Here is a 25,667-nt window from a genome sequence, read left to right on the forward strand (position 1 = left end):
GAGTTATCGTCTCGGTTCGGTATCCAAAATTCGGTCCGGACGGCGGTCAAAGTGAGGGAAGCTTCTGCGGACGCACACCTGCCGCTTGTCGGCTGCGCACAGAGAGAGGAGAGAGTCCGCTGTGCACAGCAGAAACACAGGGAGAGGAAGCAGCTCTCCCCCCCTTCTCCCTCCTTTCTCTCTTCCTCTTCCGAGCTCTCTCCCTCCAGGGGTTTGAGTCTCACCAAAAATACAGCTTGGTTCCAGCGCCACCTAATGTTCAAATGCACGCCAAACAAGATGTCTGGTATGCTAAGTTCATGTCCTCCCGGATTTATCCTCCCCACAAACAGTAGTGTGGTTCAGCTGGCCGAAAAGTGCAGCCCAGTATCGCTTTTCAAGTCGAAATTATTGAATTGACACTACCACATTTTATTATCAGTCACCGAAAATTCATCTATTTAAAACATTTCCCAGATATACTCCCACTAAGCCTAGCTTTTATCGTCGTTTTGACTCAGACAGATGCCAAACGTCCACGTATGCCAGCTGACATTGAACGCATCATGAGCACAGGCAGCAGGTGGCCACAGTTTCTCTCAGCACCATGGACAGATGCTAATGTGGCGCTCCAGTGAGACCTTAACCTACAAAACTGTGACCTATAAAACACTGAGCTGGTTAGATAAGTTACTTAATAGATCGTTATTTTTACTGTGAGCATTAGTTATCACTAAATGTTAAGATTGGCTAGTAACACAGCACAATAATAATAATAATAATAATAATAATAACTTTATTTGTGTAGCACCTTTGTGCTTTACAAAAAGCTAAAGTCAATTAAGATAAACAATGAAAACAAATTTGAACAAATAAATAAGATCAGAATGGGGTATTCAAAGTACTACTTGATTATTTGCTCAAACAGGCAGAAAACAGGCAGAAACTTCAGTAAGAAAACAAACTCATCTTGAATATTTACAATAAATTTCCATTCTGTTCCATTAACTAGCAACAGTGATTTTCTAATAAATGGGAAGTAGGTGGTGCAATGTTTTCCCGCAAAAATGTTGAGGAGTCTTTTGGCTTCCCACCAGTATTCAAATGACAAATAGGTTTTAATTACCCCTTTACACTGTGGATAACTACATGTTCAGATAGTGAAATTTAAAAAAAAGAAAGAAAGAAAGAAAGAAAGAAAGAAAGAAATCTGTAAAATACCATGTTATCACACAAAACTGCAAAACTGTCAAAGCAGGATAACAACCAGCAGCGGTGGAAGAAGTATTGAGTTCTTGTGTTAAATAAACTCAGGAACCGCATATTTCCAGCACAGTGTGTGTTCCACATGAATGTCATACTTCTGAATTTTTACTGTAGTAGAAGTACAAAAGCAGTACCATCAAGAAATAAAGTAGGCCCTCCAACAGTTAAAAATAAATAAATGGGGCCCCCCTATAGCTCACCTGGTAGAGCGGGCGGCCCATGAACAGGGGCTGTAGTTCCCCGATGCAGCGGTCGTGAGTTTGAATCCCGCTCACGACCCTTTGCTGCAGGTCTGTCCCCATTCTTCTCCCCCCTTTCCTGTCTCCCTCTACTGCTCTAAATAAAAATAAATAAATGCTCTTTATGCAGAATAGCTTAATTCAGAATACTGTAGATTACTAAATATAATTATTGATGCATTAACATGTTCAGGCAATGTGTGTTCATTACTGGAATGCTAAAGCTCTTAAAGTTGATCTAACTACTTTGTATAGTTATATACTCCCTCGGGGAGCAGGGAAGTTGCACCTTAATTTATAAAATTACATCATAAGTGATTTTTTGATTGTATGATCAAAGTAAGTCTGCAAAGTGTTGATGCGTGTCTGTTTTTTTGAGACAGAAGACCAACAGCTTCTCTCGTTTAATGCTGTTTATTCTACAATGTGATATTCTAGGAGCCAAGGTTTAAACTTAGCTCTCCCTTCTTTGGTGCACAGATATGTCCATACCTCTTGGTATGATTGGCACATGATTCATCCAATCCAATCTGCGCCCTGTAAAGGAAAACCTCCCTACTAACATCTCCCACTCTCTGGATGTCAGTACTTTTCCTTTGTTTAGCTGCTGTATGCTGCTGCTGCTGCTATTACTTTGTAGGGGATGGTATGCCTATCAGTGCAAGGTACTGCTACCATTATCTGTGCATAGTGTGTGTGTGTGTGTGTGTGTAGCTGCATTCCTTCTATCTGACCTGGCTTAACCTCCCTGATTTTAGTCTCTCTGGCCTGCTTAAATCATTCTTTCCCCTTCTTCAGAGCAGAATATGAAAATACAGAGTAATTTTTTTCAAGTACAGTAAGTGAGTATTTATGTTTAGATACTTTCCAACCATTACAGCTTCCTAACGAACCCATAGATATATATATAATAAAGCCTTTATTATATATATCTATGAATGAACCACCACCACTGAGGCCTACACGTATTGACAGTGTATTAATCACTTCCGGTACGTACGTAGAGTACGCATTGACGTAGGAACGTCAAGGAAACGAGCCAATTGGAGACGACCTAGCTTGTAGTAACACGTCATTCTAGTAAGTGCAGAAGCCGGTTGCTCCGGAGTGATCCCCCTCACCGTCGTCCCTCCGTCCTCCTGGACATCCGGTTACTTTTACATCCAAATGCTGTAGTTTGTTTTGAAGGGAACAGACTCTTCTGCTCTTGTCAGGCCAACTTGATACAAAAGGTAAGAGCTCGACTTAATTTTGTTCAAATGTGGGCCGCCTATCTCTGTGGACGTAGGCTAATGCTAAATTGCGTTAGCTAGCGCTTCCGATCCGGCCGTAGGAGGTAGTGTTAGCTTGTAGATGTTTGAGTGCCAGAGTAGCGAAGACATACTATTTGTATAGCTAATATTGTTTCTACAACCACTGCCAGTGTGATTCTGTGTTTTTGAGGCAGCACACGTCGTGTAAGTAGCCATATTTAAATGATTTCTGAATATAAATTCTGTTAAAGACAGACTGAAGCTCTCTGTGATGCCGGCATCAGTGATGATACGTGGCTGTGGAGTTTTCAGTTTCATTGTACTGTGTAAAATAGCTCCAAATAGTAACTTCCTTGCACTTTGGCTTCCTTTGTACTTTCCTATGGCGAAAAGACGAAAATCTCTGTCTAACCACAGACTAGAATGTGTCATTTGTTCTCACATTTAGTAATTCGTTTTCTTTGCAATACGCTCGTACAGCAACTCACAGCGTACAACAATCAGAAGTAGTTTTAGAGCTAAAGTAGATGTGTTTTAGCAGATTTGCTAAATATGTTGTCATTTTCATTACGTTTAAGTGCTTAATATTCCACTGTGTCAGCTTACAAGTTGTGAGAATTTACTGCCTTTCTTTGTTGCACATGACAGAAGGCTCATTATCTTTGGACTGTGAACTGTTGGTTAGACAGAACACGTAATGTGGAGATGTCACCTTGTGATCTAGTGTATGCTTTTACATAATCCAGGTTCTGACATTACATAGACTGGAAACTGCTTGAAAAACTAAGGAGATAAAATTGTGTATTAGATGATATGATAACACAAAAATAATCAATAGTTGCACAACTACCTGTTACATAGTTGACTGACTGACAGCAGTTTTAAACATATTTTACACTCTGAAAATCTTGTGCCCATCTGACTGTCTTTATCAGTTTTTTTCCAAGTCTGGCTGTAATAGTTATTGTTCTCTAATTGGTGTCCTCCGATAGCAGAAAGGAAAAGGGCGAGTATACGGTTGCTACAGCAAAATACCTTGTGATACTTTGCAAAGAGTGTCATTGATGTTCCAGGGACACATGCCAACAAAAGGTAAAACGTAAAAATGCCTCTGGGATTCCTCTGCATTGTACTCCTCCTCATCAAAACACGCTAGTCAGGTTTCCTGATGAAACATTTGTGCGTCATGCTTTCGAAGTTTCCTTTTTTTAGCACAGAGGAGAAAGGCTCACCTGTATAAATAGCAGGTGTTCACTGTAGCTTGTAGGAGCCAGAGCGGGTAGACTGAAGAGAGACAGAACAGTGGGAAGTTTGGAGTGGCACAGTTTGGACTACCAGTGTCACAGTGATTATATTTAGTTCTCCCATTGGACTGACAAACCTCACTGTGGCGTGTTGGGCTCTTTTTCTGCTCAAGCTCCATGATGACGACCTACCAGGAGTTCATCCAACAGAACGAAGGCAGGGATGGGGTGAGATTCAGTTGGAACCTCTGGCCCTCCAGCCGGCTGGAAGCCACCAGGCTAGTGGTTCCTGTCTCCTGCCTCTTCACACCACTCAAGGAGAGACCCAACCTGCCACCAGTGCAGTATGAGCCAGTTCTGTGCAGCCGGGCCAACTGCAAGGCAGTGCTCAACCCACTGTGGTGAGTGTAACGCACAAACAAAGCCCAGGTTACATGTGTACACTTTTAAATGTTTTTTTTTTTTTTTGTAGCTGTTTATTTTTATTTATGGTGTATGTTTGTTTGTGTTTGTTTTCTTTTTTGCATATTAGTTGTGCTGAATCATTTATGTCCAGTGCCACTTCTGTTCTTGTCATGTCTTCACTGTAGTAGACCTTTTGTAAAAGTAAATAAGGGTGAAAGGGGATTTGAGTTTGACTATTTTTGAACACATCAGCATTTCCAAATGCTGAGGTGTGTACATAGTCAAGTATTGGGTGTGGTACATGGGTAGTGCAAATACACCTTGCACACACTGTCAGTCATAATTGAATGGGACTGTACGCTCAAAGTCTAATAATTGGGCTGATACCAATTATTAGTAGAGGAGGCAGCAGATATCTGATATTTGTAAATGACCGATATTCACATGTCATTTAAAAATACAAGTCTTGGTGTCAACATCTCAATAACAGAAACTTCAACACAAAACATTGGAATGCCTTTGTTTATTTGTGTTTTACATAAATAGTAATAAGAGCATCGATTGGCTCTTAGTAGTGACATATAGCCAATCTGATTGTTCTGTCAGCAGAACATTGCTCATGACAACTGATCCATTAGAGCCTAAATAATCGACAAGGCTGATAATTGGTCGACCACATCTCCTGACAATTAAATTTAAACCTTTTTTTAAATCCTTCTTTTACAGTCAAGTTGACTTCAGAGCAAAAATATGGGCATGCAACTTCTGCTTCCAGAGGAACCCAGTAAGTACTGACATTCATGAACTAATTAAATTTTGACGCTTGTATTTGACATCAATTGTTGCTACAACATTCATCAGCCTTAACCTAGCTGGAACTTAATGTTAACTAGCAACATTCCTTTGTTATTGTGGTTAACTTGGATGTCTCTGTGTGTTTGTGCAGTTTCCTCCGTCTTATGCAGGCATATCAGAAGTGAACCAGCCAGCTGAACTCATGCCACAGTTTTCTACCATTGAGTACATAGTGCAGGTAAATACTACATACATGTCTGCACTCTGACCACAGCCATGTGCATGAAGTACCAGAGATGTACTGTGCAAAGGTTGATGCTAACTTTCCAATAGCGACATTTGCACTTGGAGAGTCTTATTTTTGTCATTCAGTCACTGTCACCTTGTGGCCTTTGTACATCACTATGCTTTAATATTTTTTGTGATTACTACAGGGAACATTTACTCAAGTTCCATGAAGCATAAGTTTATTAAACGAGAGACATGCTTTATATATGGCTCAACACTGTAATTGAGGACACCTAATTTGGTGCATTAGTTACAGAGGTGTAACCATGCAGTAAGTTGATGTGTTAAGTTAACCAGTTGGATGAAATAAGCACTATTGATTGTAATCAGAAAGCAACATTCTTATCTTTGCAACCACTGAGGGCCTGATTGCTGTTGTGGTTAACTACTGTAACTTCATAAATAATGTATATGGTTTTAAGAAGTAATACGAGCCTCTGATGATCGCGTGGCATCTCTGTTAGAACAAGTGACATACAAACATACAATCAGCAAACATCTAACCAAATAATAATTCAAACTGCTCTTTTTCTTTGTGGCAGGCCATTTTTCTATTTACAGACATGAAGGTGTAAATCATTTGTCACTGTATCTGATAAATGAAACCTGTGGTTTTACCTTTCTCTGCTGTCTCTTTACAGCGTGGACCCCAAGCCCCTCTGATTTTCCTGTATGTGGTGGACACATGTTTGGAAGAAGAGGACCTCCAGGCCCTCAAAGAATCCCTTCAGATGTCGCTCAGTCTGCTACCACCCAATGCCCTGGTGGGTCTCATCACATTTGGACGGATGGTCCAAGTTCATGAGCTCAGCTGTGAGGGGATTGCCAAGAGCTATGTGTTCAGGGGCACCAAGGACCTCACCTCCAAACAGATCCAGGTGGGTTTGGGTGAAAGCATCAGGAATGAGAAAAATAAAGAGATTATTGTGCGAACAGTTACAGAGCCTCTCAATGTGGCATTTATAGTGACTTAATGAAAATCATATTCGATTAGCAACCCTGCTTTGATGATTTGAAGTTCCAAGAAAAAAAAGCTAGGCTGTTGTCAAACGTTTGATTTTGAAATCTGAAACAAAGTAGCTGACATGTAAACTCTCAACTTAATAATGTGTGTTTTTTTGTTTGTTTGTTTGTTTGTTGTTGTTTTTTTTAGGAGATGCTGGGTTTAACAAAGCCAGCAGCTTCAGGACAACAAGGTCGCCCTCCGGCCCCTCAGGATGGTGCAGCCTCATGCAGGTATGAATGAGCATGAACACTTGTCCATTATTGGTAGTTGTCTGCAAAAGAGGCTACAGCAGTTTGCTTTTTTCCTGTCTAAGATGTGTTTGTCTTCATATCCAGATTCCTTCAGCCTGTGCAAAAAGTTGATATGAATCTGACAGACTTGCTCGGAGAGCTTCAGAGAGACCCCTGGCCGGTCCCTCAAGGCAAACGGCCGCTCCGCTCCACCGGTGTTGCACTGTCTGTTGCTGTCGGTCTTCTGGAGGTACGTATAACACTAATAGTCAATGTACTGTTGATGGCCATAAATGCGATGGACACAAGTGAATCATGAGTCATTAAAGTGCTACGTAGTAACCTGGACTTTAGCCTGACCAAGACAGTAGTGCCACATGTTCCTGTTCCAAAAGGCACACACTGTCTGATAAATATCATCTGCAGGAACAGTGGATGTGCTCTGTCAGTTCAAAGGCTGGCTCCTGTTTGCCTTCTGCCCTTTCACTTCACCATTATTATCCTCTCTCCTGTCCTACTGCTAATCTGTGTGGTTATATAAGTGATAGTGCAACAGATCATTCCCCCGCTGTACTCTCCTTTAGCCAGTCAGAGATATGGCCTGGTTAGAATACATTTTGTCCGTTCAGTGACTCCAGATTAACTGGCTTGTCGAGAGGCATTTGACTTGATGGATGAGTCATTTACATATTTAACAGAAATACTGAACATTTTTGGCGTCACTGTCAGCTGTTTGTTTGTTTAATTGCTCTGTGAATGAGAACAGTTTGTCCTAATTTATAAATGAATCACTGTAACCTAGATTCCTTGATACCTACTATCAAACGGTAACTTGATATTTGAAGCACATTCTAGGGGTTTTGTGGTTACATGGCTCATTTCCAAGTGTTTCAATGTGTTTTGGATTTTCCCACACTCTTGGACTATAGACTTGACTGTGGTAACTGTTGTGACTGAGAGGTTTGTCCTTTGCTTAGACTGATTCACTGAACACTCATTCAAACTTTTTTTTTTTTTTTAATTCTTTATGAATTCAATTAAACCCTATTTTGACCCTTTTACGTCTATGTGAAATACATATTGTTAGTCTTGATAAAATTCTTTCAAGTAAACTGGATGAAGAGTTTAACAGAGAGACAAAATGCCTCCGTGCCATCACATTATACTTCAGTTTCTGACTTACCTTTTCAAAGCTAATCCTGATTCTTAACCATCACAGACTTCACTCTTCTACCCTTTAAATGGCAAATTTGAGAATTTAGGTCACTAGTATATTGGTGCTTATCTGCATGTCAATTGAACTTTAGGAGTAATTGAAAATCAGTTGTTACTACTTTGTTATGTAGTCAAATAATGATCTCGTGATCTTAAATTGTGGCCACAGGGTATAATGGTACTTGCACTAACTGAAATCCAACTCTTGCTCTCTTATCCTCAGGGTACGTTCCCCAACACAGGAGCCCGTGTGATGCTGTTTATTGGAGGACCGCCCACCCAGGGCCCAGGCATGGTGGTGGGAGATGAGCTGAAAACCCCCATCCGCTCCTGGCACGACATCCAGAAGGACAACGCTCGCCATTTGAAGAAGGCCACCAAGGTGAGCGAATGCATGTACAATCGGCAAATATTGGCATTTACAAGAGTACGCCTGTATTTTCCCCTAAAATAAACATCTATTTAAGTCAAATAATTTCTCACCCAGATTTGCATGATGTTATGTTCATGTAACATTAAGTCAATGTTTTTTTGTGTCCCACAGTACTATGAAGCCTTGGCCAACCGCTCAGCAGTAAATGGTCACAGTATTGATATCTATGCATGCGCTCTGGACCAGACCGGACTGCTGGAGATGAAGTGCTTGTCGAACCTCACTGGGTATGTCAGCACTTGCTTTTTACTTGGTTTAAGGTGTGGAATCATATTGGTTTTTCCTTTTATAAGCATAATTAAGCATCTTAATATGGTATTGTGATGTATTTCAGGGGCCACATAGTGATGGGAGACTCTTTCAATACCTCCCTGTTCAAGCAAACCTTCCAGAGAGTCTTCAGCAAAGACTATAATGGAGACTTCCGCATGGCCTTTGGAGGCGTCCTTGAAGTCAAGGTAAAGAAGTGATTCCGTCATTGCAGTTATAATAGGTGTATTTATTTGCTTTACTGGAGTTTGTAATGTAAATCTTTCATCATCAATCTGATGTTAGTTGCTGGTGAAAAAAAGCAACTTAGTTTATGTCTTTTTCTGCCTTTATAGACATCAAGGGAACTGAAGATTTGCGGGGCCATTGGACCATGTGTTTCACTCAACTCCAAGGGTTCCTGTGTTTCAGAGAATGTACGTTACCCCCGTTCAAACTCAAAAATAAAATTATTTAGTCTCACTATAGGTAATCTGAGAGTTATCATTTACTGGTATTCATCACACTATGTTCTCTGTTTTGTGTAGGAGATGGGCATTGGTGGCACAAGCCAGTGGAAGGTGTGCAGTCTCAACCCTTCCACCACACTGGGCTTTTATTTTGAAGTCGTGAATCAGGTAAAACATGAATCTTAGCTTTTGAGCTCTGAAAGGATTACAGTATGCTGATGGGAGTGTAATTGTCACTCACATCAAACAAGTGAATAGTTGTGAGGGGAGATAAAGACTTTGTGTACTGAAGCTCAACAGACAATGTGTTTTTGTGTGTGTTTTTTTTTCTTGCATTACAAGGCAATTTATTTGGCTCACGCAGCGAGGAACGATTGTCAACTGCAGTCTTACTGGTTCCACTGTTTTGTGTTTGTTTTTGTGTGTAGCACAACGCACCAGTCCCCCAGGGTGGTCGAGGGGCGATCCAGTTTGTAACCCAGTACCAGCACTCCAACACCCAGAGGAGGATACGGGTCACCACCATCGCCAGAAAGTAAGACTCTGGTTTTATTGTTGATGTAAACAATGTTCAGTGATTTAAAACAAGCCAGACCGCACCTGGGATGGTACTTTGTTAAGAACATACCAGGTTGACACTGAACAAACTGGTTTCGTTTGCTGAAAAGAATGTCAGGTGTGAATTTGACCTTGATGAGCTTCCAGGTGTAAATTAACATTTTATTTAATCTGGCGTTTATCCAAGAAAGTGACAGCTAGAATCAATATTAGCCTCACCAGAAAGGATGTTTGCATTCCTGCAATTTAGGACTACGCCTTCAACTACGTGTTGCATGTGCGTCATTCACACCACACCCGCGCTCACCTGTGCCTCTCTGGTTTCTTCTGCCCTATTTTCCTCCTCCCTCTCTCCCTCCATCATTCTTTTCTGTCTACTCAAGCTGGGCCGATGCCCAATCACAGATTCAGCACATAGAGTCGTCATTTGACCAGGAGGCGGCCGCTGTGCTTATGGCTCGCCTGGGAGTCTTCAGGGCGGAGTCAGAGGAGGGACCTGACGTGCTGCGTTGGCTTGACAGGCAGCTCATCCGCCTGGTGAGTGTTACTCCCACACACCAGCTAATCCCACTGTGCACAATACAAAACATAGTTTGCTTTGTATGATATAAATATTCTCATCTATTGTTACTCCTGTATGAAATAAGTTACGTAAGGTGTATTCTGTGGGTTGTTCATTGTGTTAACAATGTTTTTTCCTCCCACGTTTTCAGTGTCAAAAGTTTGGCCAGTTCAATAAAGAAGATCCTACATCTTTCAAACTGTCAGAGTCGCTGTCCCTCTACCCACAGGTAAACCTGCCACCTAGTGGAAATTTGTAAATCTGTAAAAGCCACATCACTAAACAGAATTGTACTATTAACCTAAAAACATTTTTATTATAGTACTATCTTTAATTTATTCTTGGAGAATCTACTTATTCAAACACATCTGATTATCTTTGATTATATGAAAATGAAAGTAAAATCAACTAAATGTATTCATATCCTCTCCACTTGCAGTTTATGTTCCACCTGCGGCGGTCACCGTTCCTGCAGGTGTTCAACAACAGCCCAGATGAGTCGTCCTATTATCGGCACCACTTTGTCAGGCAGGACCTGACGCAGTCCCTGATCATGATCCAGCCCATCCTCTATTCATACTCCTTCTACGGACCACCAGAGGTCAGCCTCAGACCCTTCACATCAACATCAGTGTTCTGTGTATCTCAGTGGTAGCAGTGGGCCTTTCTTTGAAGCTTGTGCAAAAGTGTTGATGCTTTTAGCGCTAAATTGTTCTCAACTGTTCTATTATGTGTTGTTCTAAGCCCGTGCTCCTGGACAGCAGCAGTATCCTGCCAGACCGAATCCTGCTGATGGACACTTTCTTCCAGCTGGTTATTTATCACGGAGAGGTGAGACAGTAGACTGCTAACAAGGAATGCTCTGAAGCAAGTCAATAAATGTCATACCCTTAATTTGTTGCTTAAAGCAAAACATTGCATGTGCTGACACAGCAGGCATTTTCTTCTCTATTCTCAGACCATAGCCCAGTGGCGAAAGGCGGGCTACCAGGACATGGCAGAGCATGAGATCTTCAAGCTGCTGCTCCAGGCTCCATTGGACGATGCTCAAGAGATCCTGCAGACACGCTTCCCCATGCCACGCTACATTGACACGGAGCATGGAGGCTCCCAAGCTCGCTTCCTGCTCTCCAAGGTCAACCCATCACAGACTCATAACAACCTCTACGCCTGGGGACAGGTATGGTATTATTACTCGCTATTTTTTGTGTTTTCTTCTTTTGTACTTGAAAATATAGAGGTCAAATTCCTTACCCAGCTTGTTTTGTTTTCAATTGACTGGTAATAGCGCTCATTTCTGAGATTTTTAGTACAGTTCCAAAATAACTGAATATGTGACAATATGTGTAATATTAGTATCAAATTTAGTTTATTTACATTCATTCTCATATAGTGTCACTAGACTAAGGTTTGGGGAAACTCTCATTTTCTCCTTCCATCCAAACAAAGACGTAGCAATTCCAGGATTCTCCGTACTGCGGGTGAAAAACAATCAATTCTGACAACTGGGAAGATTTAATATCAAACTGTCAGCAAACAAAGGTCTTGGATTAGCTAACCTCTGATTCTAAGTGGGAAAGATTGAAAGCTGAAAATAGCGTTAATCTCTTATTTCCCAAGTCAAGGAAGGGCTAAACCATAACCTGCTGTATGTGACATCTATGGCCGTCTGAGAATGAGATTATCAACAGAGCGGGCTCTTGCATAAGCTAATCTTAGTGATAACGTGTTTGGTGCATTGAAGTGGTCAGAGGATAAGAGTTATGTCATAAAAAGATCTGTTTGTAAAGTGAGTAAATGACTTAACCACTGTTTTGTCCTCCCTTTGTCCCTGTGTAGGAGACGGGAGCCCCGATTCTTACGGATGACGTCAGCTTGCAGGTCTTCATGGACCATTTGAAGAAGCTGGCCGTCTCCAGCTCTGCGTAGACGTCTCTATTCCACCACAGAGTAAAGGAGTGGTACGACATTCCTGTTCTGTTACTGGGATCCACTAACATTTCCCCTCTTTTAGTAACGGAGTCAAACCCAGCCAGTTCATTGTATATGCTTGCTACATTTTACTGTCTTGAGACTTAAGAGACATTTCCGTCATGCAAAAGGAACAAAGAAAAGGTGAGGGAGTAGCACATTCCTAAAAAAGTAACATGAGAAATGGCTCAAGTTCTCCAAAACCACACTGTAAACAATATCAAATTCTCTTTCTGTTTTATATTTGATATTACCTCTGACATGCCGAATGACAAAAAGAATAATTTAATTTGTTTTCCTTTTTTGTTTGTTTGTCCTAAAATGTGTATCTTCTGCATCAAACTCGGTTGAAGGTGCTGTCAAATAGGATGCTCATATGTGTTTTGCTCTGTCCATAGCTAAAGAAATTTTTCTCATGAATAAATTATAATAGTACCTCTGATGCTTGCTTAAATATTGTTCACATGGCTAATCGGTCTTGACACTGACGGGGTTGTTAATCACCGTTTATTCGAGGAAGACTTGTAGTGGAGGTCTGACATGGATTATACATGAAGTGTTTTCCAAGAAAATTCCCTCCCTGAATAATGAGGATTAATGTTCTGAGGAATGGGAGTCAATCACATCAGTTCAACTAAGACCGACTCGGTTTTCAATGACGAACATTTAGATTTGTTTTTAACTTTCACTTCACGGGGCGCTCTATAGTTTGAGTCCACTCATCCCGCCTTGTCCACCATCTGGTATTTTGCACCCGATGATTGCCCAAGTGTCTTTGTAATCAAACTTTAATATACTGTGTGATTGTATAAAAGGGACAGTTGTTTGACTTAGAGCCTGTCAGGATTCTTAATGCCATCCATATAAAGGCCTGCCAGCAGGAAACGAGAGTCTGTGTCTGCTGTCTTTCCTTCAAAGATACACAAGGCACTTTTATGCCATTTGTGATGCAAGCACACAACAGCGTGCGATGAGCTGACGGATTTAAAATTTTGTCCCCGCTCTGGATTTTCGCTCAGACGACGTAACGGGTTACCAGAGATGCTCAGTTCAAATCAAGCATCTGTTTGGTCCTGCGCGGCAGACGGAAAGGCTTTACTCTCACTGTCTAGCGTAGCAAGTTCGAGCGGTTGCGTGCTGGCATAAGCGAGACTGGTACGCAGCTTGTTACTACACCAGTAGGTGAAATGTTAACCTCTGCAGATTGGAAACCAGCTCTCCCCCCCCCCCCCCCCCACCCCCCTAAACAATTGTCTTTTTCTCATTCATTGCTACTGTATGTAAAGCCTACACACAATCCCAATCATAAAACCACTCACACACCATCTACTGTCACTGTAAGCTGATTTCAGAGCACCCAGACAGTATGATTTCGAGGATCAGTGAATGGCAGATTATGAAGACTAATCCTTCGGGGCTATCTGTTTAGAGGCAAATTCTACTCTTAGCAGCTTTAAGCGGAAGTTGCCACTGAAATACAAATGAAGTCTGTGTCTATCAAGAGCTTAGGCCTTACTGTGTTGCACTCCGAAGCTCCATATGCTCTAAAGGTATTCAAGGCCAAATCAAAAGATGCAGTGCAACAGCTTTTAATCTCTTTTGACATGGATACTTGTGCACAATACTAAAAGCTCCTTTGAAGTCCGTGCATTTTTTTTTTTCTTTTCTGCTTTTACAGTTCCGAGCTGTGCTGTTGCGTGTGATTTGGGGCCGCACTGTACATGGATGTGGCGTGATCTCGTAAATGGAGCATAATCGTATCTTAATTTTTTTTTAAATCTGCATGTCTATATGCTCGGCCATCTTGATGCATGCAAAAGCCACTGCTGCGCATGTTCGATGATGTTCAGAAGGAACAAAAGCATATTAAAAACTTGTCTCGGTCGGCTATTTTCCTGTTTTTTCCTCAGCAGTCAGTCATGATGCTCATGTCCATGTGATTCCCAGGCTTAGGCAAAGCTGTAAGGAAATGCGTCGTCTTATTATCTCCGATCAAATCCTAACGGATCAGTTCTAGTCCAACAGCCAGAGAAATCCATTCTGGCTTTCGTCCCTGATAACTTACGTAAGATTTCTATATAGAATATGTCATACTGCTATGATTGACACAATACTGCAGTCAGATGATAAACGCTATTAATAGAAGAGTTCTAATCCTCTGAGTGATTTAGATCACAGGAGATAGCACTGCGGTTTGACAGTGGTTTTACAATATGTGTCTAAATAGATGTGAAATGTTTCAATCTAGGAAACAGACATTATTGTTACCCAACATTATACTGAACTCCAAATACATCTCATCTGTTGTAATGACAGTAATAAGCAGATTTAATAGAATTGAATACAGCTTGACAAATAAAAGAGAATAAATGTGGGGGGAAAAATATCATTAAGCATTTATAGAGTAGGTAATCTAAAGTAAGTAGCTGAACGTAAAAGTTAAAACTAATCTCTGGGGAGGAACTGAAGGCAGCATCACTGTAGACTTTAGTGCTGAGATGAGAAATATTGTGGCGTATAACAGGATATGAACTCAATAATCAATCATTTTAAGCAAAGCTATACATACTTTTTTTCCTGAATAGAAGCCACCGTAGCCTTAATGTGCTGCTGACAACATCTGGCAGATGTGAATGACATGCGCATATTCACAGAAAAACAAAGAACAATACGATTGGGTTGTTAAACCCGATGATGACCTCGCGATTAAGTTTTGTATATATACCAGATTACGGTGAATGTAGAGTAACTGTAGCATGACTGGTCAAGGCAGAAAGCTGAAATAATGAGCTGAAAGGAGCTTAAAACTCCTAAAATAGATTATTGTTGTGGGTTGTCTCAATGAGCAACTTTGACATTATAGACAATATTTTGGCCCAGTGTCATTTTTGAAACGGATTGTAGCTGCTTTTGCTTACAGGCAGAAGAGGAGGAGGTTGAATGGTACAGATGACTCCCTTAGCTCAGGAGGCTCATGCAAAAATCTAAAATGGGAAGAAGTGTAGGAACGGGATAAGAAACCAAATTTGGAAAATGTTGTCTTCATGTGCATAATTCCTAATATCTGGCCTGTTGAGGATCCTGACTGAGGACTTTGATGTCAACTGTGAAGAATTATTTTGTTCTAAAAACATTCTGAGAAAGTTCTGCCAAGTTCTAGTCATGGTGTGTTTATTGGGAACTTTTTTTTTTCTTGTTCCTAGTATGTTCTTCTTAATGGCAAGATAAAGTTGTCTGAAGACTTTCTAGAATTTATTTATTTATTTATTTATTTATATTTGTTTCTGAATGTTGCGCTGAGAACATCCTTGTCTTATTATCATGTAGAATTGTCGGAACTTTCTGTAGATTCTGTAATGTGTCACCTCAACAACATCCCCAAAACAATCTCAGAACATTGCATGCAGAATGTTCTGCCTTTGTTAAATGTCGCATTACAGGAACATTTTATTTTTTGAAAAAAAACAACAACAACAACATTCTGTCGTGAGGCCTTGATAACAACTAGATAACATTTTTTGAATGTTGATTTGAGAACGTTGCTCTTTCGTTAAAACACTGTGAGAACTTGTTAGCCAGTGTTGTGCTGCTTGTTGAAGGTTTCCACATCAGAAGAGTGTTTAAATGCAGCATTGATAAGAGAGAAATTGCTCATCTTTGGCAACATTGTAATCACCCAAAGCAACTTTTTGTTTTGTTCAGAATGAAAACGACTTTACCCCAGATTTTGAACCAGAGGTGCGTCATTCAGAAAACATCCTTAACTCCTGGACGGGACCTTTGATAACTTCAGCAGAGAACCTGAACCATGTAAGATAATCATATGGCGAGATCTAGAATTTCCGAAAGATTATGTTTTTGTACCCAAGTCTAGATTATTTAACATTAAGCATGCTGATGAGTCTCACAAAGGCTATTTTGTAACCTGAAAACATCCACGCAAGTTTCATCTATTGTAGAACTTGTCGGATATGTGGAGATTCATTTCACTGCTCAGCTGCAAAATAGTTCAAATGTGCGAATTTGAGAGGAGAGATTAACTTCTTGTTGTTGCCTCAAACTGAGGAGACACCCGATGACCTTGCTCGTGGGCGTCATAAGCAGTGTTTACCGGACTTTAGCCAAGTATCTGGACTCCCAATATGCTGCTGATACACAATGAGACTCTTGTCAGCTGTTGGCAGCAGCTGCTGGTTGGTTTCAGGACAGAAGACACTTTTTGAAGCAGAAGAATAAAGGAAACAGTTTTCCAGTAAATCTTCTCCTGGAATTCCATCATTCCAATTAACAAAGAATAAATGTTATTTTTGTGCTTACAGTAAATTTCATCCAATGTGACGCCAACAGTGAACGTGCTCTTCACCCCTTGATCATGTTCATCCTGCCAAGGTGTTAATTGCCTGCCGTATCACCAGCAGCTTGTTCATCAGTATTTGGGGCACTTTGGTGGAGAGCCTTGACCTGATTTGTCAGTTTTGAGAGTCATGTTGAAATGCAGCTTAGCCTCCGGGGCTGAGGTTGATGGCACGCTGCTGGAGGAACAGGAATGCCAGGCCTCTCTGACCTCGTTTACTCTAAGACTGTAAACAGCCCCTGAAACCATTTGTATTTTTAGCTTTAAAAGAATGCGCTTCCACAGTAGATCATGGAGAAGTCCCAGTGTTGTTGGAGTCATCTATCCTCCACCAGTTTGGTTCGCCCTCCTCCCAGCATCATCTCCTCCCTCAAGATCAGGTCAGCTTCTCTTTAAAACAGCCTTAGAACAGTGCTGTGAGGAACTTAAGAGGAACCGTTGTACAGTTTTATTTAACACTGATGAGTGCAGTTTTGTTTGACACATTTATGGACGATCTGCATTATAGCAAATAAATAAAGTCTCAGAGTTTATTGTTCACTGCAACTGACTTTGCAACTGGACCTGCATGTTGGAAATGGTTACTTATCTAATCCTTTATTTAACTACACAAGACAAACAAACAACACACTTTTAACTTTTATTTGTCCTCTTTACTTTCAGGGTACAGTTTTTATTTTTTCTACTTACTAAGTTTTTTTTGTTTTGTGTTTGTTTTGTTTTTAAATTTAAACAGCACTTTGAAAAGTACTTAATAAATAAGGTGATTATCATGAATTTACATAAAAAAATACAATTTGAGCAAATCAAAGAGTCAAACCAAATCAAGTCTTTGGACTTGTTGAGTTTGGTACAAAAAGAATGTTTTTTTTGTTTGTTTTTTTTTAAACGGATGACTGTATTATTTATTTAAATTTGACAGTTTGTTGGCATTTTACAGATTTTTGTTGAATCACCGACGATACCTAGTAAATTCAAGGAAAAATATATCCATTTATAAATTAATTTTTAAAAAATGTGTTTTCTTGTTTTGTTTGTTTTTGCTTTTTTTTTCAATTGTAATTTATGTTATTTTAGTGTTTGACAGTGAAATTGCACTTTTTATTGTGTTTAAATCAGTAAACAGTTTTACCAGATATTTACAGTTATTTAAAACAAAATGTATGTATGTTATGGATGGGAAAATAGTAAATGTTATTTTCCCTGTTTTAGTAATGTACAAATAATAAATAGTAGAATCATAGTAAAAAAGTAATTTACATGTTGACTCTAAAAACAAACAAACTGAAAACAGGCCAAAACTGTGCATAATATCCACACCAAAAGTCTGTACATTTACAAAAATCCTTTTAGAGTGTGTGGCTGTTTTACTGATCAGCTAAAAAGTCAATATTTCACATATATTCGGTATTATTTTCACAGTTTTTAACATTACAGATTTACACCATTTTTAACTTTTTTGTTTTGTTTTGTTTTGTGTTTTTTTTTTTTTTTTTTACAGTGTAGGGACAAAAAGTTGGTGTTTCAGTCCTAAAGTTTGGGCAGTATTCTGAAATCAGTCTAAATGAAAATAAATGTAGGTGGGTATCAGTTTTCCTAAATCTCAGCAACCTCTGGCTGCAGATATGATTGAATTGTGCGTTATTTGGATGTTTGAGTGGTAACTTCCTCCACTGCCTGATAATCTTCTTGCAGCTGATAAGTTGTTTGTGAGGGATGGAGGGAGGGAAGCATCCTAATGACACACAGAGAGTGAGAGCATCATAAGAAAATCCCACTCTGGTTGCAAGCGAGCGTCAAATCCTCTGACAACGTGACGTCCTATAGGCTGGAGGCTCGTGGGACACCGTGTGTGAATGTGATGGATGTGTGACACTGTGGCGCACAGCTGAGCTGCTGCTGCAGATGCTGTCTGTGTTCTGAGATCTGCAGAGCTCCAAATGGGACCCTCAGTTCACCTGGCGCGTTTGGGAATTAACCTGGACCCGTGCGTCGGTCCCATTTGGCACACATGAACTTTCTGGTCTCCGGCGCGCTGATCCTGCACCCTTCACTCGGACAATGAAGACGTCTCGCAGGTGCAGGAGCCTTCTGTCGGTTAGCTTGAACTTCTTCGCCCTCTTGTTCTCCATCACTGCGTTCATGACGACCTACTGGTGCGTGGGCACCCAGAGAGTCCCCAAACCCAAGTGCAGCAAGCTGCGGACGCACCAGTGCATTGACTACGGAGTGAACGAAACGGACCCCAACAAAGTGGTGTACAGCTGGGAGACCGGGGACGACCGGTTCCTTTTCCGTCAGTTCCACACCGGCATCTGGTTCTCCTGCGAGGAAAACATCCACGATGAAAGTAAGAGAAGGTGTGTGTGTGTGTGTGTATGTGTGTGTGTAGGTGTGTGTGTGTATGTGTGTGTGTTGTGCGTGGGTGTTTGGTGGTGAGGTCAGTCTACCACACATTTAGACGCAATTATTTCACTCTAAAGAGGTATTTCACCGTCATTATGAACTGTAATGTTGCATGGTAATAAGGAAAACTGTCTTTAAGTGAAGAAAAGTGGTATTTTCCTATTTTTTCGTTTATTGGTGGTATTATTTTTTATAATTTTTTAACATTTGAAATGCTCATAGATCCATTTGAGACTTTTTGGGACTCCTGTGGAACACTAAAAGTTGTTTTTGCATTTGCATGGCTGCATTTTTTGCTCATATGTCAATGTTTGTTAGACTTGTCTGTTATTATTATACACTGAACATTCAGCAATCTGTTGTCAGGCTAACCAATGACTCACCGTTCAAAATCTAAAGCCAAACAAAGAAATGGTCACCTCTGAAAAATCTGTCCTTTAAATTCCCTCCTTTGTCATGATGGAACACTCAGTTCAAAGGAGATTAGTGGCTCTTTTTGTCCATTTCATTTCAATTTCAGGATAATCGGCATCCATGTGTGTCAGTCTACTTATCAAATTGCTTCATCTATTTATATCTGGCATGACATGCAACACAAACAACAGCACTCGGGGCCATCAGTCTGAAGTTTTTCCTATAAGCAAAGAAAATTGCATTTTCAGTGGCAGAACTTGCTGTAGGAGACAATGTCGTGTACACAAACTTTGTCTCCTCAATCAATCTGACCGCACATTTAAATGTAGCAGCAAAGGGGTCACAGGAGAAGATTAGTTGTTGAGGTAATGTGTGTGTTAGGGGGGTGGCTGTGGTCACGAAAAGTTCAGGTCAAAGGTGTGATCAGGCCGGATTACTCCTCTCCGGTGAGACACCTTGATCAGGAGCTGCTCCAACCTCCAGAAGGTAGCAGTGATAATACACATTTAGCAGATTCTTGAGAGTAGAAACACACCACAGATTCAGATGATTGAAGAAGGAACAACTCACACATTTCTGTCTCAACCAATGGCTGTGCAATGCAGGCCAGGGGGGCCGAGGCAGCTTGAGTTAATAAGGATTATGTAACAGGGGCCTTGATGAGTTTTTCTTCAAAACAGCTGCTGCCACCCTCCTTCTACCTGATTAAAGCGTTCCACTTACAACAAATCCAGATGACAGCGAGAAAACCACATGTCAAAGGGTCACTTTTACACAAGCGCTCATTACACGTCAAAGGTTTTGACGAGACGCTTCACAGTGCATCCAATTGTTATTTTAACATTATGATATTATTGTAATTCTGTGAAATGTACCTGTAATTCGACAGAGCGGGAAGCAGATGTTCAGCAGCTCTGCCAACACACCATCTGGTGAAACTGAATGAGAGGTTAAAAAAAAGCTGCATTTGTGACATATGCCTCATATTTAACATTGAGTTCCTCTATTTTTGAACTTGTGAACTCTGGATTTTGCGCTGCTGTGCGGATTCACCTGGTCACCCTCTGTCTCCGCTGATCCTGTCAAACACACCTGGACAGGAACTGGGACTTAAACACAGATTAGGGATGAGACTGAGGCCTGTATCGGTTCAGCGCTGAGTGTTTATCCATTTATTGTTCGTAATCCCAAACCAATGCCCCCTGACCCTCTTTCAAACAAATATTTTTGAACAGCTGCACAGAGAAATCTGCATTAAGCATTGGAAGTAAAGGTGCTGATGTGCTCCTCTACGTCATGACAGTATATATATATGACACACTTATTTTACTAAATAAATGATAAATGATCCTGAAGAAACACTCTCTCATCTTGCCTGTATTACTGTGTATGTACAGCAAAATGACAATAAATCTGATTTGATTTGATATTTATTTCTGCTCTGCTGCTAGGTGAGAGATGCCGAAGCTTCATCGATTTAGCTCCTCCATCAGAGAAAGGTGAGTGTGCACAGTTCTTCATCCAGAGAAGCAAACATGGTTGCAAGCTCTTCTGCAAGCTTATTAAGAAAGTATAAAGTATGCAATAAATGTAAAGGTCCACATGAATACATGTATTAAAAAAAGGTTACAAATAAGGCTTTATTCTGTTTTTTCCTACATTAAAGGAGTCATTGATCCTGCAATAGCAACACGTGTCAAGTCATGTCCCTGTTATTGATTTAACATATGTTAAACAGCAGACATTTACCAAAAGGTTAACAGTGCAAATTTACTTGAATCATTTAAACAGTGATGATAATGAACTGACTAGAATAACAAATTAAATAATAAATTATTTGTTCAGGCGCTTTTGTCAGACTCTCAGACCCAAGGCCTGCTTAAATAAAAAATTGTGTAAATGAGGTGTGCTGTGTTACCATGGCAACTGATTTTCAATAGATGTTAAAGCAAAGAACTGGAGCCCAATGTCTTGAAGCACTTCTGTTTCTTTTCAATGGCACAGTTGGAAGTTTATCCTACTTGGGAAATTTCCAGCTTTTAAAGTGATTATTTATAAGATGACTAAAGACTTAAAAAAAAAAAAAAGTTCTGAATAAAATTTTGAAACCTATCATGAACTTAATTAAGTTTTTATGTATAGTTTTTATTCATTGAGCTATGCAAGTTTTCAGTGGCGTCATGTTTGGTCCATTCCTGTAACTTTCCAGATCTCAAATCAGCGGTTATTTAACCTTCAGTTTGGGTCTCTTTTCATATAAAATCATGGTGCACACATTTGCTGTTAAGTTTTTGGCTTTTCAACTGAGATGAAATTGTCCTTTGGGAAATGTTCACATCTGTTCATCTGTGAACTGTCAAAATAATATAAGAGCAAGAAAGATGAGAGGTGGACCAAATAAAAGAAGCAATGTCTGACCCTCATGTGATTATATGTCATGAGATTTGTTGGAAAGCTAAAGAAGGCTTACATGTTACCATCTCTCACTTGCCCAACGAACCACTGACATGTCAATTAATAGATTTTTCAAATGAAGAAAGAATTCTTCTCCCATTTATCATCAGAAATTCTACAACAAATACATTTTGCTCTAAAGCTCGTTAAACTACAGATTAAAATCCTGAACTTCTTTATGCTATTTGTGTAATTTACACATTTTCCAGGGATGCTGTGGCTGTCGCTGGTCTCTGAGATGCTGTACATCATTCTGCTGGTTGTGGGCTTCAGCCTCATGTGTTTGGAGCTGGTGCACTCCAGCAACGTCATCGATGGACTCAAGCTCAATGCCTTTGCTGCTGTCTTCACTGTGCTCTCAGGTAAACACATTTCATTGGTCAGTACCTAGAACTGGCGTACAGTGAAGTGTTCGATTGTGGTTTCAAGGACTGGTTGTACAGTGTGTTATTTTGAAACCCTCAAGTACGGCACACCGTATCTTATTCCATCTAGTGATGAGCAGGGAACCGGTAACAAAGCCAAGGCCATTTGCATTTAAAATTAATTTAGAGGATGAAGTGAGAGATGTGAGCTCTCAATGAAAATTGCATTCTAATCCAAGGAGCAATTTGTTTGGTTTTCTTGTAATGATAAGGGATAAATCCAATCTAAATTTGAAATCTGTGATGCTGGAGCGTGATAGATAACAGAATGAGTCATGGTGACAAGCCTTAAGAAGAAAGCACACATTCAGTGGGATTTGTTTTTCAGATCTTAGCCAAACAAACACGCTATTTGGATGGAGATTTGAGGCTATTGAGACTGGAATTACATCACTTCTCTGTGTTTGTATTCTATGTTCATATTTCTGTACTCTTAAAAAAGGCATTTAGTTTGTATTTCTAGAAACAAATCATTGCATTTCTGAAGAATTATTGGGCTTATCTCCTGTTTGTGCTGTATATTCAGATAACTTACTAACAATTTATTGCACATGTCATCGCAGGTCTTCTCGGCATGGTGGCTCATGTGATGTACACGCAGGTCTTCCAGGTCACCGTCAGCCTCGGACCGCCTGACTGGCGGCCCTACAACTGGGACTATGGCTGGTCTTTCTGGTAGGACTCCGCACACGATACCATCTGTGTTATTTAAAGTGTTAAATACAGAAAGTTAAGTCAACTCACCCTTTCGGAAACCAGACGAGGGATTTCATTCTGCATGTTGCAGCCCCCAAATTGTCAGCTGCAGCTCTGCTCTCACCTCTCTGTCTCTAATGAAAAAAGCCCAAAGCTTTCATGTTATGGTGGGATTAGGCTTTGGTGTCCAAAGCCCCGATACAGGCGTGATTGGAATTGCATAAGGGGATAATATTTCACTCCTTTACAGTATACACAGTATGCTGAAAATTCATTTTAGAGGCTAAACAATTCTTGACCCTTTATGGGCATTAACCAACCTGCGTTAAAAAATAAATAAAATAAATACACAAACTGATGATTTGATTGTCTGCTTTCACATTTGACCGAGCCTGCTTGAGGGAATTAAGGTGATTGGTACTAATCTCACCAAATACAGTGTCAAAGGATGGAGTGTAAAATGTCAGAATGCAATATGGACTTTTTCTATTTTCATGTTTTTTACAGCACAGTTGAAATTCTCTCATTTCTGTCTTTGCTCTGTTTTCGGTCAGCATGGCCTGGGCATCCTTCACCTGCTGTATGGGCGCGTCGGTCACCACCCTCAACTCCTACACCAAGACCGTCATTGAGTTCAGGCACAAACGCAAGACCTTCGAGCAAAGCATTCGGGAGGAGCACGCAAGGGAAGCTTTCGGATATTTCCGGGAACACTCAGTGCACTCCATCTCCAAATCCGTGGAGGTTTACTCCAGCCAGAGCCTAAAAAGCGGCAGAAAAGCTCCCATTCCTGCTGACTCCCTGGACTTCAGTGACATTGCAGCATCTCTGGGGGAAGAGCAGTGCTGAGAGAGACAGGATGGTAGGCATTGATATTTCTCTCAGTATTGCATCTTGATGGACGGAAGCTCTGTTGAGCCTCTTTGGTAAGTATTCACTACGGGATGAGCGTTTATCAGAGTCACAGGACACACTGCTAGCTCCGTCTGATGCATTTCAACACTGCCTTAACTGCAACTTGTCATGGAGCTGTAAGTTAAAGCTGGGAAATCCAGCTGAGAACTTGAAATAACGGATGTGAATCTCATGGAGGAAGGAGTTTTTTTCTGTTTGTGCAACCTACCACAATGTAGATTTCAAAGAAAATGCAAACCCGTATAAGAAGAGTATCTCTCAGATGGTAATAGCCTTAGTTCAGTCAATCAGAACATCAATGCAAACACAGGGTGACAGTATAATCTGGTTATCATTATTTCAAAATAAAGCCATAAACACTTCCTACAGATGATGTGCCTATTTACAGTACGTAAATTGTAAATACGTTGTGGAGTGTAAATGTGTAGTGTGTTTGTACACAGAATGGCTGTGGGAAAGAGTGGATCTTCTTTTCTTTTGGCTGTTCAGAATTAGTTGTATCTCAAAAGCCCAAATTGAGCATTTGCAAAACATTTTAATTGGCCTAGAGTCAGTTAAAAAGCTGAAGAGAAACATAAAATGCAGATGTTTTTAGCAAGAAAATGCATCTAAACACGTATGGGATGATTGGAATGATGAGCAGTCAGTCAGTATCTCTTCTCACTTTACCAATAGAGTATGTCGATTTCATTTCAACGGTCTGTTTTGATTGAAGGAAAGTAAAAAATAGATGCTGTTGAAATGTCTTTCTTCAAAGTGTGTCTCAGACGAATATGGTGAATATTAAAGTTCCCCTTTCTCGAAAATGTGTTTGATCGACTGTTAGTGCTGTCATCCACACTCATTAGGTTCTTATTTTAAATAAGTTGAGTGAAAAGGTGATAAAATGTTGATTTGCAAGGTGCTTTCCGCTTTTGCCAACACAACTACTATGTTTTGAAGGTCAGTTAAACTTTAGAAACCAAAACTCTTTGCATATTCACTTATTCATATTTTTTTTTTCAATCTACAAAATAATAGTTTCTAGTTATTGCATACATTTATTCAAGCTTTTTGTGCAAAAAACCCAAAAAACTAAATACAATATGCCTTTCAAGCATCTTTAAAATGACAAGAGACAGCTATTGTGTGATGAACCTAAAACTCAACATGTGATTGTGTTTGTATAATACCTACAGAGGGCAGTGTTGTGTTTGCAAAATTACATCTCACTCCATCAGTGGTGGTGTGATTCATTTTGCAGGACCACATTTATTTTTGCTTTTCTATACAGTATATTGACAACTTATATTCATGACACACAAGTAATCTTAAAAATGGCACAAGATCAGACCTAGTGTTCGTTTTTTAGAGTAGTTATTCATCATACTAGGCTTATACACATTCATAGAAACAAACTTTTAAAATATACTTAAGAGGTGGACCTGCACTCTCTTGTAGCCACAACAGCTGTTTGATTCATTTTGCATGTACAGCAGGACTGGATGTGTTCCAGTGTGGAGAAATCACCCTATCTATGGACTAACATTAATTTTTTATGGGTGACAACTAGAGATGCGCCGATCCGATACTGGGTATCGGTATCGGGCCGATACTGGACAGTGGTAACTGGCCGATCCGATACCGCCACACACACACAATCCTGCCTTCCGACACATCCATGTGTTCGTCTGCTCATTGGCTACAAGTCTGCAACCCGACTGTCGAATCTTCAAGGGTGGAACTTGTGCGTACCGGGTTGACTGTCTGAGACACTCCATTGGCCCTTCAGGCTGTCACTCACCCCCAAAGCCCTCGTATTGGCCAAACTAGGTGTCAATCAAAAGCTGAGACGTCCGTC

The 25,667-nt window shown here is 40.3% G+C and overlaps 2 protein-coding genes across 2 annotated transcripts; both read left to right on the plus strand.

Annotated features, from left to right (window-relative positions):
• The first annotated feature begins 2,572 nt into the window (after positions 1 to 2,572).
• Positions 2,573 to 13,053, plus strand: sec23b (SEC23 homolog B, coat complex II component). The gene is made up of 19 exons (XM_008282868.1): positions 2,573 to 2,716; positions 4,155 to 4,382; positions 5,113 to 5,170; positions 5,333 to 5,419; positions 6,111 to 6,347; positions 6,623 to 6,705; positions 6,811 to 6,955; positions 8,144 to 8,302; positions 8,465 to 8,580; positions 8,688 to 8,811; positions 8,959 to 9,039; positions 9,151 to 9,240; positions 9,501 to 9,607; positions 10,014 to 10,167; positions 10,344 to 10,421; positions 10,632 to 10,793; positions 10,937 to 11,023; positions 11,151 to 11,372; positions 12,032 to 13,053. The coding sequence occupies exons 2-19, from the start codon at positions 4,159 to 4,161 to the stop codon at positions 12,119 to 12,121; spliced, it is 2,304 nt and encodes a 767-aa protein (XP_008281090.1). The 5' UTR covers positions 2,573 to 2,716; positions 4,155 to 4,158; the 3' UTR covers positions 12,122 to 13,053.
• A 5,525-nt stretch (positions 13,054 to 18,578) lies between these two features.
• LOC103358062 (germ cell-specific gene 1-like protein) lies at positions 18,579 to 23,761 on the plus strand. Its single transcript, XM_008282869.1, has 5 exons — positions 18,579 to 18,867; positions 20,789 to 20,836; positions 22,001 to 22,153; positions 22,780 to 22,891; positions 23,467 to 23,761. The coding sequence occupies exons 1-5, from the start codon at positions 18,579 to 18,581 to the stop codon at positions 23,759 to 23,761; spliced, it is 897 nt and encodes a 298-aa protein (XP_008281091.1).
• Positions 23,762 to 25,667: the final 1,906 nt, after the last annotated feature.

The sequence above is a fragment of the Stegastes partitus genome, unplaced genomic scaffold, assembly GCF_000690725.1.
Source record: "Stegastes partitus isolate 25-593 unplaced genomic scaffold, Stegastes_partitus-1.0.2 Scaffold288, whole genome shotgun sequence".
Classification (NCBI taxonomy): Eukaryota; Metazoa; Chordata; class Actinopteri; family Pomacentridae; genus Stegastes; species Stegastes partitus.